Here is a 17849-nt window from a genome sequence, read left to right as displayed (position 1 = left end):
ATTACACCTCTAGAGGCCGCTCTTGTACTGCATCATGCCAGCAGACCCTTCTCAGCTCTTACACTGTGTAATGAATGACAGCGCGCGCTTCTCAGCCGCTCCAGCAATGGACGCAACCAGGAAAAACTATCGGTATATATTTTTGCCGATAACGATAGTTCCACCAGTCAACAATCGGTGCCGATTAATCGGCAAAACCGATGAATCGGTCGACCTCTAGTCAGTTGTGTGTAATTAAGCTTAAATTGATACACTACAGGTGTTATTCTTTAGTACTAAATCATGCAATTTCTTTGGTAGAGGCGACATTTGAATGTCGAAAACGTGAATCTCGTTAATTCTGAAGGTCAAAGGTTTGTATGTGCTCAAGTGTGTTTCACAAAATAACTAAAATCATGTGGATTTGGAAGGACATGAGGGTGAGTAATGATATAATTTTCTCTCTTTTTGTGAGAACAGGGTGAACAATCCATTTAAAGGGCAAAATGTAACCAGTGAGAATGTCACAACCATGCAGCGCTGCACCTTGCACCCTGTTACCCATCAACTGTTTACTCTGTTCACAAACACTCAAGGGCCCGGGGATTTGGGTTTGGACTTTTAGCATCTGGCTGCTGCGTTCTAAAGCATGGAGCTGTTTGTTGTGAAAATAGTTGTGTGACAGGACTGCAGATGGCTGTGGACGACACTTCTAGCTGGCTAGTTCTTACCTGAGGCTACACAGTGATGTATTCTCCTCTGACAATATGATTAAAATCTGAGACCAAGCAGAGAACGTGAGGAAAGGGGGAGGAATAATAAGACTGGGTTCCCTCGCTAGATGCTTGTTTATAAATATAATATTCTGCTGTCATCATATACCCTCGTTTGATGAAAAACTGTTAAGATTTGTAGAATGGCCAAGTTGCACTATACCGTAAAATTGAAGGGGATTCACCCTGCCAAACTCCATAAAGCACAAAAATATAACATAAAAAACTTCTGAAGTCATATAAGTACTTAGGAAAAAACAGACTGAAATTTAATTAATTAAAGATTTATCTCATTATCTCAGCAGTCTGCACCAGTGTTATTGTTATCTATAGCTATTAAACATAATTGTTGGTCACTAAAAACTGAAATAAGTTTGAGTTAAAGTACTAAATTAAACTAAAAAACGAAATGAAAGCTAGATCGCTATTAAAAAAGACAAAAGCACATAACAAATTGACTAAAACTTAGTTATCTTTTAATTATAAGGTTCTAAGGTTAATTATGCATTAAAATAGCTTGAATGGAACTCATCAACCCTTGCCTCATTTAGTATATGCGGTTCTATGAATATGCAACTTAGCCCCGCCTCCACTCACTCACACACACCAGCTCAGAGATCCACTCGTTGATGAACACACATTGACGTGATTGGTTATGAATAAATACTTGCATTGATGTTATAGTTTGGAATATGACATCATCTTCATTTATAAGTAAACCATTCCTTTTAAGTAATAGCAGATCATATCTTGAGTTTTATATTTATCTTTAAAGTAAAGTAAAAAGTAAATAAAAAAAAACTCTTATCAGAGATGTGGTCTAGACACAGTGTGCTGAGGCAATTATGCGGGTGACAAAATTTGTATTCTGTCTAGTCTTGTGCTTCTCTGTATGTAGTGGGTTAAAAATAAGCATTTAAAAAGTAACCTGCATTACAAAGGCTTTGTAGGCAATACAGTTTTTTTTCCAGCACATTAAATGCGCTTATGACCTGTAATTCTTTCCTCTTTCCCAGGTGCATAATGATGTAGTGCACTGCAAAACAATAATTTCTGTTGAATGCCAGTTGCGGCATTGAGACATATGCCAGGTATGTGCTTTGTAGGGATCATTTGAAGTTACGTCTCGCTTCATTCATGCACCATTAGCATCTTGCAACTTTTTGAGTTTCAAAATAGCATGTTCCATTGGCTGATTCCGATGCTGACTAAGATAAGGTTCAGGTGAAGGTTGTATAACACATTGTTGGGAGAATACGCCGATGAGAGAATCTGTGCCATGCTTCAGGTCACGCATGTGGACCGTGAAGATTCATTGTGCAAGCCTAAAACGGCACCTTTGCTCCGTTTACCTCATACTCTAGGAATCCCTTGAGAAAAGGCCGAACACAGGCGCCCGCATCCGCAGACTCGGTGAGGTGGTTTCATGCGCCAAGGGTGATTCTTTTGAAAAGCTGTTCCTTTAATCTGGTTTTTACAGCTTATCTTGGTCAAAGGTGGGGCACTTATGGTTTATTATCTATCTATCTTTTCAAAAAATTCTTAGGTTTCACGAATTTAATTATCATTCCAAAGAAGATACTTTTTCAACCGTATCATTTTAATTATGCATCCTATTTTAATATAATAATCAGCAATATGATAATTGTGTATATTATATATAAATGTTTTAATACAGTTTATTTATGTGTATACACTACTGTTCACAAAAGTTTGGGCTCAGGAAGATTTATTTATAATTTTTGATAATACATTTTATAATGTTGCAAAAAAAAAAATCAAATAAATGCTGTTGTTTTGAACTTTCTATTCATCAAAGAATCCTGCAAATAAAATGTATCATGTTTTCCACACAAATATTAAACATCACAACTATTTTCAACATTGATAATAATAAGAAATGTTTGGCATCACAGCAGTAAATTGAATTTTTAAACATGTTAAAATAGAAAACAATTATTTTTAGTAATAATATTTCACAATATTAGTCTAAAACCACAAGGGACTATTTTACAAATAGCATTTTATAGCTTATTAATTTAAGTGAAAAGTTATATTGAAAAGTACATGCATTTCATATTTCAAAATCATGAATCTTTATAAAAAATAAAAAAAAAAGCTTACTTCCAAAAATCCTAGACTTTCACTTTCAATTTTGATATAATTTATAGTTTGCTATGAAATTCCCAGGTTCCCCATGCCTTGTGTGACGCAGAAGCCGTTTGAGGAGGTTTTGGGACAGTGAAGGTCAGAGTTGAGTTCTAGGAAAGAGCCTCTCGTTACGGGGCAGGAATAGCTGGGGGGACAGCGCTTAATTTAGTGCATTTCACGCAAGGCAAATGGCCATTCTTTCAGTCATAAGGTAGCGTGCCATTGTTTGCATGCCTGAATAGGTCAAGACTGCTTAGTCAGGTTTCGTGTTTGTTTATGCATGGCTTCTCCAGTGCCGTGCGAACGTTTTATCATTAACCACATCTGTGAAGGCCATCCATTGGTCCACCTGTTCGGCCAACCTGCTAAACATAGTTCAGACGGATTTTCCAAGTCAATAGCTTAAGTTAAGTTTGTTAATGTATTTATTTGTGACTTTGTTAGGATCTGAAGGCGGCTCATATTTCAGCTTCAGTTGCTTGACTTCAGGATTCTCATACATAGCTCATTTGTCAAACTGAAGTAGATAACGTCCTCATGACAGGCTGACGTCTATGACTCTTGCGTTAAATACTTTGAATTCTCAGTGTGATCTGGACGGTTCAACAGCATGTCAATCTCGGCACAAACATTTGGTAAGAATGCTTTGGTTGAGTGTTTGATACTCTGTTTTGAGTTTCACTGAACTTGTTTGTTTGTTTGATTGATTTTTTTGCATTCGTGTTGGTTTGGAAACTTACCAGTGTTACTGTTTGCTTAAGTACAAAGGTGCAAGTGCTGTTACAAAGTAATCTCAAATAGAAAATAAACGCTGTAACTACTTAAAAACGTGCAGAATGTGTTGCTAACGTTTTAATAAATGGATCCCAGTTGAAAATGAGAGAATGGAAACGCAATCATATGGGAGGAAGTTTTGTCTCGCTGTGGACCCGTTTCAAGAACATACGTTATTGTCACATATTGATGTTTTCCCTCGGTACAATGAATACAAACTTCAAAACTGCATGGTTTGTAGTGTTGCAGGAAAGTAGATCATATATGTTTGGATGGTTTTAATTTATTTGTTATTATTTTTAATTATAATATAAAAAATATATATATAGACTTTTTTTTTTTTTTGCTTTTCCATACATTTTTTTTAATTTGTAATTAATTGTTTCTGCATATCAAATCTTTACTGACTTTTATAAGCGTAAATGTAAGAATAACTTTTTTAATAGTGTTTGTCATATTTAAGATGAACACTTACTGAACTAAAGCAATTTATGCTTGTGTGATAATCCATACATGTGTTTTTGAAAATCTTGTCAAAAATGAGTATCAGATATGGTTAGGAAATCATCATTGTATTGTATTGCATTATATGTTTTGCCCTTCACAGTAAAAACTACAGAGCTTTGATCATGAAGCTAGCAGACTTTTGTAGTCTGCTATACAGTTATAAAGATCTCACAGATTTACATTACAAGCTATCAGAATTTCTTCTTACTTTTTGGCCATATAAATATCAGCAACTGCACCAAATTGCATATGTTTGCTCAGTTTTGGCCTCTGAATAAAACTGAGGTGTTTATTTCCTCCTCAATTATGAGCTCTATAAAAGCCTGATGTTTCATTTTAAGTATGATACTCAAATAAACTGTTACATTAGTGTGCGTGCGTGTGCGAGCGTGTGCGTTTGTGCGTGTGTGTGCAATATGCATTTACGTGTGTGTATATATATAATATAATTTTCTTTTTTTTTCTTCATGTCAAGCTTTACAGGGTTAATCGAGTGGCATAAATGAATATAAATTTAGTGAATAAATACATGATATAAATGAATGAAATATGGCTTGAGGGAAGTACTGGTCAGAGCATTAACTCTGTTGCCTGTTATTCTATATGTTACACATTTATCAGATGTAGTAGCGTGACTTACTGTACCACTACCAACATGTCATCAATCTATTTTAAACAAAATATTCTCAATTCAAAACCTGAATTAATAACCGGTAATTCCACATAGCGACAAGGTGCTTGTAAAAAAAGTACACAGTGACACAGTGCATCCTACTTCTGTGAGGTGACAGGAAATTAAAGTGACAGCAAAAAACACCTCCCTTTGAATTTAGAAATATATCAGTTTCTTTTGGGAAATCTCTTTATGGTAGCGTTCAGTACTTGCTTAACAAGCTTGCACTGAAAGGACGACACTGAGCAGGTTAAGTTACCGTCAAGGCAGCCAGATACATCAAAAGCTGATTTACTGAATGACATTCTCGAATAAAATGATCAGCAAATCAAATTGCAGTGGCAAAAATGACCTTTTGCATCTTCGAATCATCTTATTGAGAACCACGAATGATACTAGAGTCTGTAGCAGCGGTAGAATGAGATTTGAAGGTTTTCAGTGATGCTTTGCATGTAATATTTGGTGGGACAGAATCTTTGCTGATAGCGGTTCTTCGGGCCTCTCTCTCTGTTTTCCGTTGTTGGTCGTCATATGGTCTTGCAGCCTGTAGACATCCGCGTCTGCTACGCAGGGTTCAGAGGGTTCACTAGATGGTTTCATGCCCTGAGTGAGCACTAGATCTCTATTGTTGAATGTCCTGCAGTTTCCTCTGGGTCTGTGCACTAACAATAAAGTAGACTGTCTGTACATTCATCCAGAGAGCGAGTGAAGCATGCAAGACCTTTCGAAAGATGAGAACTTGAGCTCAGAGTGCGAGGAGAAACTGAATTGATTTATTTACTTTTGTATATGTGTACGTATGACACGCTTGTGCTATCAGCATCTTTGTATTGCAGATGTTGAATGGTACAACGTGACCACTTGGATCATCTTAGCTTGTATGGTAGTTTAAAAAGACCTTTTATAAAATAAGTCTTTGGTCATTGAAATAATTATTGGCCTTTGCATCATACAGTATCTACACATTTGTCTTCTGCAATGTAATTGGATGCAGGACTGGAAAAGTGGACATCAAATCCTTAACACTGTCTCCATAGAAACCAGCCCAGTACCTATTTATGTTCTTCTTAATAGGAAAAGAGGAAAAATAGACAGGTGTATTGTTTCTGCTGTAATATGAAGAGTTATTTGGACTGCATCACTTGTTACCTGACGTAGGACCAAGATGTCAGACCAGATAGGTCTTTTTTTCTTTTCTATAAAAAAAGTTAAAATGAGCCACAACAGAAACAACACACCTGTATTTATTATGTATAGCATTCATAAGACTATATGATCAATAAATATGAATGTCATTTATTTTTTTAAACCTTCCCAACCTCACATTAAAATAATGACTTGGTTGGCTTTTCTGTGCTGTGAAATGTCTTCTTAAGTCAACATATAACAAACAAATAAAACATCAGTCATTCTCACTAAACTACGATTTATATGCGTGTAGACATGGTGAAGACGATCTGCTGGAGTTCACACTGAGTATCAGAATGAGAACGAAAGGGGATTTTAGTGAACGTGGCATGGTTGTTGGTGCCAGGCGGGCTGTCAGAGTATTTCAGAAACTGCTGATCTGGGATTTTCACACACAACCATCTTTCTGGTTTACAGAGAATGATCAGAAAAAGAGGAACTATCCTTGTTGAATCCAGAGGTCAGAAGAGAATGGCCAGACTTGTTCGAGCTCGACAGTAACCCAAATAACCACGCGTTACATCTGAGGTCTGCAGAAGAGCATCTGTTGTGTTCACAACTCGTCACACCTTAAAGCAGATAGGCAACAGCAGCAGAAGAACACCGATTCCTGAAATTGCCACTCCTGAAATTGGACAATGGAAGATTGGAAATGATTGTTTCAATTTGCTGCAACTTTTAGATGTTAGGGTCAGAATTTGGCATAAACAACATGCAAGCATGGATCCATCCTGCCTTGTATCAACGGTTCATGCTGTTGGTGGTGTAATGATGTGGAGGATATTTTCTTGTCACACTTTGGGCCTCTTAGTACCAATTGAGAATCGTTTAAACGCCTACCTGAGTATTTTTGCTGACCATGTCCATCCCTTTAGGGCTACAGTGTCCCCATCCTCTGATGGTTACTCATCTCATCTCAAATGGGTTTCTTGAACATGACAATAGGCGCGTTTCCATTATAGATTTGCGGAAAACTTTTTTTTCTAAATGTCGATAAAAAACGATTGCGAAATGACGGCGTTTCCATTAACCAATGTTATGCGACTAAAACGTAATTATTTTTTACTCTTGCGATAATCATTCTAGAAATCATGGCAACGGATATTGGTAGGTTTACGTATATCCCAGCCAATGCACGGGGCATTATTATTAATCAGAGGAGCTCGAATGTGTGTTATCCAAGCATTAATAGTGAGGAAAGACGCTTATACTTGGAGCGGCTGGTGTTTCTGGGTGTTTCTCCCTCATATCTGCTTTGAGGTATTGATTGTGGCATTTCTTTGAGGTTTAGAATCCAGTATTCCTGTAATTCTTTTGTCTTTTATGAATTTAATAAAGAACTCTGTTTCGTATTCTGTCCAAACAGACCGCGTCATCTACATCAGGTGACCTGTAAATGCGCAAAAACTGTCCATTGCAGTTTTGGGAAATATTTCTTTTTCGAATTGCCTGAAAAAACACCTCATGCGAGCATAAATTTGTTGTGATAAATGGGAGTTTTTGCGAAAAAAACACGGCTAATAAGTTCACTATACTCAAATGGCCTCTTCAGTCACCAGATCTCAATCCAATAGATGGAGCACCTTTGGGATGTGGTGGAACGGGAGATTCACATCATGGATGTGCAGATGATGACGACAAAGCAGCAACTGCATGATATTATCATCAATATGGAAAAAAATCTCTGAGGAATGTTTTCAGACCTTGTTGAATCTATGCCATGAAGAATTAAGGCCCCGTTTACACGTACATGGTTATTTTGAAAAACGGAGACATTTCCCTTCGGTTGTGCTCCTCGTTTACACGCAAACGGAGAATTCTCCTCTGAAAACAATTCTTTCTAAAAACTCCGACCAGAGTGGAGATTTTGTAAAACTCCGTTTTCACGTTTGCATGTAAACTGAGAAAAACTGAGTTTTAGGCAGTCGCCGTCACAGTATGCGACAGAACTTGCACTGCGTCAAAAGTGTGACCTATATTTTCGGGATTCTGATTGGCTAACGTGGGCTTGAGCTTCTCGTTACACTGCCACCTATAGGTTTGGCATGCTCTTGACGGCATATACATGAGATCGTGTAAACGAACACTTTTCTGAAAACGGAGAGGGGTGAAATGTCCGTTTATGAAAATAACCGGCCACGTGTAAACGTAGCCTAAGGCAAAACGGGGTTCAACCGGGTTTTAGCTAGTTGTATATAATAAAGTGACCGGTGAGTGTACAGTATATTGTTGTTTAGTTGTTATTCAGAGATGAATGAAATCAAAATCTGTTTACAACATGTTGGTTTTGGTGTAACTGTGATCTTGCGTCTTGCACATAGGGGTTGTGTTACGCTACAGTTACAGTGAGTTAAAATCTCACTCAGTGCTGGTGGTGATGGATCTCGCCCTGTGACGTGACCCACAAACCACAGCTCAATGCACTCCAAGTGCTTGACACATTTGCTTGTCATGGTTATATGGTTATATATTATCAATGTCATATAAATAAATTCCACCAGTCTTGGTTGTCAAGATGGATGGATGGATTGATTAATTATTTTATCTGTAATCAGGAGTTCAACATTCAACAATATAAATGGGAAATAAATTCTAGTTCCTGTAAATAATCTCTTTTCATGGGACAGATGTGTTCTAATTTGGGAACAATATTTTTGTTTATTAAATTCAGGATGTAGCTCTTAGTGATCATTCCCATAAGCACTTGAACCAGCCAGGAATGTCCCACTTGAGATCTGGCATTGACCCATCCGCTCCTGACAGTTTGGGCTGACTAGAATAAATAAAGCAGTGCAAAGTTATGAGTTCCTTTTGCGGTGTCATTATTACTTATTTATTCTGTTAAACAGTTTATCAAAATAACTGATTTGATGGAAGGTAAAGTTAATTTCTGAAAGTGTGTGTGTGTATGGTTCAGGGGAAACCCTACATTGGGGACAAAATCCCCCACAAAGATAGCAATATCCGCAATCCTTGTCCATGAGTTTACAGATAGGGTTAGGGGATAGAAAATATGACCTGTCGTTGTAATTGTACAACTATCTTTGTGAGGACTGGTTTGGGTTTTAGACCATCGGAATGAGGACAAAGAGAGTAGTGAGGGCATTTTGGCCGGTCCTCACTTTCTGAGATCTCTTTAAATGTCTGCTTGAGGGCCAAGACTTTGTTTTCGGTTAATTAACTATAAGTTTTAATTAGGGTTGGGGTTAGGCAATTAGCTGTGATGGGTAGGGCTAGGGTATGGAGCTTGAGATTGCATTGTGTCAATGAATGTCCTCGCAAAGATGGATGTACAAGAATGTGTGTGTGTGCGTGTGGATTCATTCGCACCTGCCGGACACTGGCTCTTTCTCCGCTGGCTCAGTTTTTGGGACTGATGTCTGCTTCTGCAAGAGTGGCTTGAGTTGAATAAGAAAGACTGTCAAGGGCACAAAGAGAGTGTTATTCTCTTGAAAAACATGTAGATACACGGATAAATGAATAATCCGTAAATAAATAAATACAGTGTGCACTTAACAACTTAGAGAATATGGAGAATGCCGCAAAACTTGTCCAAAGCATGTCAAGGTCAGCTGAAAAGCCAATGTAAAAAAATGTAAAAAAGAGTTTTTATTGAGATTCACCCATAGATAACTACGCCCAGATCAGGGCATTGGCCAGATTTAAATGGATAGTTCACCCAAAAATGAAAATAAGCCCATAATATATTCACCCTCAAGCCATCCTAGGTGTATATGACATTCTTCTTTCAGACGAATACAATCAGAGTTATATTTAAAAAATATCCTGGCTCTTCCAAGATTTATAATGGCAGTGAATGCCTGTTTCTGTTTTGAAGTCCATAAAAGTGCATCTATCCATCATAAACAAACTCCACACAGCTCCGGGGGGTTAATAAAGGCGTTTGTGTAAGACAAATATAAATTGTTAAAACTTTATAAAGTAAAATAACTAGATTCCGGCCAAACGAACATACGGATTCGACTTAAGTCTAAGCGCAACTTATGCGAGTAATGCGACATACTGCTGATATTTCCGCTACGCCATGAGGCACTACACTACTTCTGACGTCATAAGTTGCGTAAGTTGCGCATTAGGCGTAAGTAGAATCCGTATGTTCGTTTGGCCGAAAGCTAGAATTTTACTTTGTAACGTGTTAAATATTAATATTTTCCTTACACAAATGCATAAATTCGCTTCAGAAGGCTTTTATTAACCCGTCAGAGCCGTGTGAAGCACTTTTATGATGGATGGATGCACTTTTATGGACTTCAAAACAGAAATAGCAATTCACTGCCATTATAAAGCTTGGAAGAGCCAGGACATTTTCAATATAACTCATTGTTGTATTCGTTGTGAAAAATAATGTAATCTACACCTTGGGTGACTTAAGGGTGAGTAAATCATGGGCTAATACAATTTTTTGGGTGAACAACCCCTTTAAGGGAGAAACACAAGAGTGAAAAATTTACCTTAGTCAAGTATTTGCATATTGCACTATATAGCATTTCAGGAAAAAAAGAAAAATATATATATTTTTTTTTATTCTATATAACTAAATATAGATTTTTATAACAAAAATAAATAAATGTTGCATTTATTCAATTATTACAAATGTAAACATATTTTCATGTTGTTCCATATTGTAGGTGCAGCTCCGAGCGGCGTAAGGAGAAGTCTCGTGATGCGGCGCGCTGCAGGCGCAGTAAGGAGACGGAGGTGTTCTACGAAGTTGCCCACCAGCTTCCCCTCGCACACAACATCAGCTCACACCTGGATAAAGCATCCATCATGAGACTGGCCATCAGCTTCCTGCGGACACGCAAACTCGTCACCTCAGGTACATATACAAATGCACACGTGTGACTGGGCTGAATAAATCATAATAATATGCTACCTTTGGGCATCACAACATTGACTTGGCATTGACAGAAACTATTGAATTTTGTTTTAATTTTGTACCAAATACAATGGTTTTTATAATGATTTTTTTCTATCTGCCATTCATCGGTCATCTTTTTTAACTGTTTCAGCAATAATTTTTATAATTTTCCGTTTTCCAACATTTCAATGTCGCAAATTTAACATTATGCAGAAAATTGGAATTGCGAATAAAGCTGCGTTTCCATCCCTTGTGTTCGAGAGAACAAAAACGTCACTCCCTGGGAAATTGGCACAAATGATCTGTAATAAAAATGGAAGTTGCTGCTACAGTACATCATAAATGACTAGCATCTCAGAGCACGCAGACGAAACGCAATACACGCTGTCATGTTATCTTGCATTCGGATGCTGGTATTTGAGAATGCAATTGTGGGATTCTGGAGATCCCAAACGCTTCTGGGAGGTCATTATACTAAATCATTCTGATGACAGACTTTGGCTCAGGCATTTCAGAACGATCAAACCAACATTTGAGATTCTTTGCATCCAGTCACATCCACTGTTGAGGCAAAGTCATGTGAGGTTTTTGTTGCACATATTCTGCAATGTGTTTCCAACGTAGTTTATGCACGTCCTCTTATCGGATTACATTTTGTATTTTTTTTTTTTTTTTTTCAATTGAGCGCATACGATTTGTTTGCACATTTTTAGAATTGATTCGCATCCTGCTGTTTCCATCCAGCTTTTTTTATTGTTTTTTATGTGATATCCTGAATAGGTGGATGGAAATGCAGAACCTGATTTTACCAAGTGCAACATTCCTGGATCAACATTCCAATCCACCAATCAGATTTGAGGGATAACTTATGGGGTTAGGTTTAGGGGTAGGGTGGGATATGGTTAGGATTACATTTTGGGACAGGAATGTTGTTCCAGGATCAACAAAATATGTTGACTCAGGAACGCTTCTAACTCTGCAAAATCAGGACGTGGGGTGAAAACATCTACTGACTGGTGCATATTAGTACAGTTATATTTGCAATTTGATAAATAATGATTATCAAATGGGTGACTCCACTGTTAGCGCAACATCACAGATGTCACGTCAAAGTAAGAGTCGCTTTGCAAATGCACACTCTGATGATAATCAAATGCTCAACCTTTAGTTTGATCTTTTATCTAGGTTCACTGTTATGAGGAAATGTCAGACTGCATTACGGTTACTGTTGTAATATACAAATGAGGAGGTGCTATATATAAGGATATAATTGTGTTAGTGAATATTGGACCTGCTGTAACTCTGTCTGGGTTAATTCTCTTTAGCTGTAGGTGCTACAATTTATAAATCAAAGATTGCATGTGATGAATGAAAACCTATGAGTATAATTAATAATGGGTACGATAGGCTTCTTTTTTTTTAAAAGTGATAGTTCACCCAAAAATGTAAATTCTGTTATCATTTACTTTCCTCGTGTCGTTTCCAACAAGTATGGGTCTCTTTCCTTCTTTATTCCATGGGACACAAAATAAGAAGTTCAGCATAATTTGGACAATGCTCCTTTTTCCTGGATTTTAATTCAGACTCCTAAAATTTTTTATAAAAAAAAAAACTATAACAGTTTCATAAAAAAAATCTTTAAAAGTCTTCTGAAAGCTTTGTGTAAGAAACAGACTGAAATTTAATTCTGAATGTTATATTTTTGGAAAATGTTTCACTCCACCATAGCATTAAATTTCATGAAAACGTTCTGCAAAAATTCTCATTTTGTGTCACTCAGAAGGAAATAAAATCATGACGGTGAGAAAATGATGACCGGATATACATTTGTGGCTGAACTACTGTACGTTTTGCACAAATTCCCTTTATAAAGGGTCTAGAGTGCGCGGACAGTGCGCACATATTTACACCAAGTAAATTTTTTTATAAATCTCGATTTGTGTATGGAAAATTGCATGCGCACATTTCAATGCCTGTTTTTGTGCGTTCGCAGCATTTATACATCAGGCCCCAGGTCTTTTGAAAGTTTCTTTGTCTAAAGCAGGTATGGCGAGAGGATGTGAGCGTGTTCATATTGTTTGTGTGTCTTGATTTATAAAATTAGAATCTCCGGAAGCTGGACAAAGGAGCTCCTGCATTCGACATTCCATTCGGTGTTTGCAACAGACACTAAAAGGACAGGGATCACAATTAATACGCAGTTAGAATGCAGAATCGGCTCGGCTCCTTCAGCTGGGACTGTTGGACTTGAAGTGACTTGACAGTGAAGTGTTCAGGTTCATGCTACATGCAGAAATGGAAAGAGAGAAGGAGGGGAGGGAGGGGAAGAAGACATTGAAAAGCAGCCCTGTCAGTAAGAGATGGTACATCAGATAGTGTTATCAGCAGGTCTGCGAGCTCTGTGCTGGAAGCGTGATTGGTGCTTTCTTTAAGGCTGGCGCTCTCCGTCTCAGGCCAGCCAAAACACAGGCCAACCCTGGCGCCGCACATCCATCCATCCCCTCCTCCTCTCGCCATCGCCCTACCCGTGCTGAGGGTGCATGGGAAACACCTTTTTTACATAAGATCCACACTCCCACTGCACTGATGCTTAGAACTGATTCGGTCATTCACTTGATATTATCTATATTCGTTCTCTTCGCCCATGGGCGGCTCCAAAAATGTGTTCTGAAATCATGGTTGACGAGACGTAATCTCATTGAAATCAATGACTCACCATCTATCTACTACCATGATTATGATTCTTATAGTCTCAAATAGGCCTAGTGTTACAACAAAACATGATAATTTCATATAATTTTGGATTGGATGTCGTTTTAGGCTGGAAACTATGTAGGTGGGATTGTTGTTGGACTTATCAGTAAGAGGCTTTAAGATGCCATTTCTTCCTGTTAATTCTGTAAAATTTTATCTACAGAGATAAAAGGTCTGTAGATTTGTGTCAAATACATTTTTACAAGGTTTTGCTGTTTGTGTTGTGTTTTTGTGTCGTTTGTTTTTGTGTTGTGTTTGTGTCGTTTGTTTTTTTCTTTGTTTCGTTTAGAGTTTTGTTTTTGTGTCGTTTGGTGTTTGGTATTTTGTGTCGTTTGGTGTTTGGTATTTTGTGTCGTTTGGTGTTTTTTTTTTTGTGTCGTTTGGTGTTTTGTTTTTGTTTCGCTTAGTTTTGTTGTTTTTATTTAGGTTTTTGTTTTTGTGTCGCTTGATGTTTAGTTTTTGTGTCGTTTTGTTTTGTTTTTGTGTCACTTGGAGTTTGGTTGAGGTTTTGTGTTTTGTTTTGATGTCGTGCTTTGTGTTGTGTCGTTTTGTTTTGTTTTGTTTTTATACATTTTAGCTCCATGTTATGTAAAGCAAAACATCTTGTAATCTTGGTGGACTAAAGAGTTTCCAGATGTTCTGCGTGATCTTGAGATTTCAATAGTCAATATTTCCACAGCTCAGATCATCATTTGCCCTTGTCGATGCGTGTCTTTCAGCAACCAATGCGTTCAGATTAGTTGACTTCTCTTCCAGATGATCAATTTCTGAAACCCCAAATTTGGGTGCAGTTTTGTTTCATCTCAGAATGAAAGGCTCAAGGCAAGAACCCCTTCAAAGGCGTAACTCTAATTCTCCCGGGGCCACGTTCTCTAGGCTCGGCTCAAATCCAGCCCTGGGCTCTCAATGGGCCTTGAGAAAGTTTCTTATCTGGAGGAAGCACACTGGAGCAATCTCAGGCTTCCGACCCCCCAGTGTGGAGCCGCTCTGTTCTCCGTGTCCTTGTCCACTCCACCTCCCTCCTGAAGCTCTGCCAGATCTAGTTCTGGAAAACCGAAGTCTGGCACCCCATCCACATTTTGAGTGGCGTTATTACCAACCGGTCAGGAATTTAGGTTTTTCCAAATTATCATTTGACTATCAACTTTTTTTATTTTAACAATCGATCATATGCTATAATTTAATTATATATATATATATATTACACACACATATACAGTTAGGTCTACTAGTTAATACAATGCGGTTCTTTATTTGACATCACTCAAAAAAAAATAAGAGTTAACAAATTTTTTTGTAAATAATGTTTTCAATGTGGTCTCGTCTCAGTCTTTTGGAGCTCACCATATTATTATTATTATTATTTAATTTATATATATATGTTTTTCCATCAGAAATTAAATACGCTTATATTAGAGTATGTACTATACAGTATTGATTGCATAACCCCTTCTCATATGTTTCTCACAGATGTGGGTTTTCCACATACAGGGTAACAGCTGGAGTTTTTCTCTTTAAATCGAAATGAACAGATTTGGTGCCATCATACAGCAGGGCATGTGGGTGTCTGTGTGTCTGAATATGTGGGTATTTGTAGTGTGTGTGTGTGATTTGTAAAACCTGAGATCACCTACATTATGGGGACCACCTTGTGTGGTAGGTATGGGTTGGGTTAGTGTAAGGGAATAGAATTTTGGACAGTATAAAAACCATTACGTCTATGGAGAGTCCTCACAAAGATAGCGAACCGTGTGTGTGTGTGTGTGTGTGTTGAGGGCAGTGACAGAAGGGAGGTCAGTGTTGTTGGGAGGGTTCAGAGTAGCAGGATGAAGTTGCTGTCGTTTATTTTGGACGTCAGCCATTTAAAAGCCAGAGCAAGACTATCGTGTGTACGCACACTCACATGCATTCTGAAACTCGTGTTTGTGCCGTGTTGCAGGCTGCGTTCCTGCCACAGAGACGACAGATGTAGACAGACTGATGGACAGTTGGTATCTGAAGTCACTGGGCGGCTTCATTACTGTGGTAACATCAGACGGAGACATGATCTTCTTATCAGAGAACATCAACAAATTCATGGGTCTCACACAGGTGAGTTTCAGAGGCCCAGCAATGCATGCAGTGAGAGGGATCACTATCCAGACAGATAGTCACCTTTAGCCACGTTATTATTAGCTGTTTGTCTGTTGAGCATTCATTTCCACTGGGTTCACTTAATCACAGGCAGACGAGATGCCATTATTAACCACAGCACAAGCCCGTTTCCTTCCAGCACTGTATTGGTGGAAGGATGTGTCACTTTTTTCAGACCCTTACAGAAGCTCTGGGATTTATCTCCTGGCTGCCAATTGCTTCCTTACTCATGGCTGCTGTTTTGTAGAACTGTGTTATCTATTTGTTATCAGATAAATGGCCATAATAATAAAGATCAAAGATCCATAATGTTTGTGAATCTCATAAAACTTGTCAAGAACCTGTACAGGTCATATTTCACCACAAAATATAAATGTAAAACTAACAATTCTCAGTGCTGTAAAATACAAAATGGTATATTACGTAAACAAATATACATTATGGCTGTATTTGTTCTATAGTTTTTAATTTATTCTTAAATATGTCATTGTATTTCATTATTTTTTACTGTTAATATAAAACATTTACTGTATTATATAGGAATTAAATGAGAATCAATATGAAAATAATGGGAATTACAATGTTACGATATTTTGGGGCAAAAGGTCATTTAAAATAATCTAAATAATTAATCTCTGAGTCTAAAGTATGTTTGGGATCGATAATATGTTTTAGTGTTTATGAAATAAGTCTTTTATGCTCAAAAAATACAGTAAAAACAGCAATATTTTAAAATATTGTTATATAAAAAATATAAAATATGTTTTCTATTTAATATATTTTAAAATGTATTTTTTTCCTCTGATTGCAATACTGAATTTCCGCAGTCATTACTGAAGTCTTTACTTCATTGTAATATGCTGATTTGGTGATCTAGAAACATATTTTATAAAAGTCATTCATAAAAGTTACATTTATAAAAGTCTTTAGTGTCACTTTTGATCACTTTAATATGCCCTTTATGCTGAATAAAAGTATGAATTTCTTTCAAACACCCAGACTTTTGATCAGTGGTGTTATATAATGATAGGTTTCATGAGATTCACACATCGTCTGCATGTCTTTCTCTGTAGGTGGAACTAACAGGGCACAGCATCTTTGATTTCACTCACCCCTGTGACCATGAAGAGATCCGCGAGAACCTCAGCCTCAAAGCCGGTATGCCACTCTTGTTTATTCAGCCTCACTAGTTTCATATCCTGCTGTATGAACTGTACAGTATGTTTTTAATTACCCTACAAGTTTGATTTAACCATTCAAATATGAGGAAAATATTCTATATTTTTTAAATATTTGAAATATGAGTGAAGATCAAAAGACTTAACTTGGTTAAGGTATTATTACTGCAAAATGATTTGGCAAAAAAGCAAACTACAGCTCCAGGTTTATTTTAATATGCAAAAATATGCATAGAAAACAAACATTTAAAAAAAAAAGTTGTTGTTGACAACAACATAAAGTGTTATTATTTTGTTGGTTCTGTCTTGTTTTTGCATGCGTTTATAATTTATTTTGTATGACAGCCTGACCAAAAATGATGTCTGCACTATTTGGCATGTTTCATTGCGTTTATCACAAATATAACAATTGACTCCAAGATCAACTACGCAATATCCGCCAATCAAATAGAAGAATATGAATGGAGTGATATGGAGAAGTCAGCCTATATAAGTTTCAGCTTCAGTAACCCCTGCTGTTGAGTCCATTTCACATTTTACCAAAGCAATTTTATTGATTCATTTATTCCTTTTGAGTGGACTTTGGTGCAGTTCGCTGGTACTGGAAATCCGCATTCACGCCAACCAAACAGACCAAGCTCTAAATGACCAACCAAAAGCTCTAGTGTGAAAACATCCAACATTTCCGCATGACCCCTGCGTGTAACATCTACTTCACATGCTTTCTTATGGGCTTTTCTCCTTTAAGATGATTTGAACTAAATTGGTTTTACGCGTAGAGGAAGAGCAGCTGGAGCGAGTTGAACATATGTGCCTCTCAAGAAACTTTCTTATCGCTTCTATAAACAGACTTTCAG

General features: G+C 37.3%; 1 protein-coding gene across 1 annotated transcript in view; it reads left to right on the top strand.

The window, feature by feature from the left end:
* Positions 1 to 17849, top strand: part of epas1b (endothelial PAS domain protein 1b) — a 51495-nt gene that overhangs the window by 10364 nt on the left and 23282 nt on the right. Inside the window, exons 2-4 of the mRNA XM_079635717.1 lie at positions 10695 to 10885; positions 15621 to 15772; positions 16888 to 16972. Coding sequence (XP_079491843.1) covers positions 10695 to 10885; positions 15621 to 15772; positions 16888 to 16972 — 428 coding nt within the window. The remainder of the gene's footprint in view (positions 1 to 10694; positions 10886 to 15620; positions 15773 to 16887; positions 16973 to 17849) is intronic.

The sequence above is a fragment of the Phoxinus phoxinus genome, assembly GCF_949152265.1.
Source record: "Phoxinus phoxinus genome assembly, chromosome: 14".
Taxonomy (NCBI): Eukaryota; Metazoa; Chordata; class Actinopteri; order Cypriniformes; family Leuciscidae; genus Phoxinus; species Phoxinus phoxinus.
Note: the sequence above shows the minus strand (reverse complement) of the source record. Positions and strands in the feature narration are given on the sequence as shown.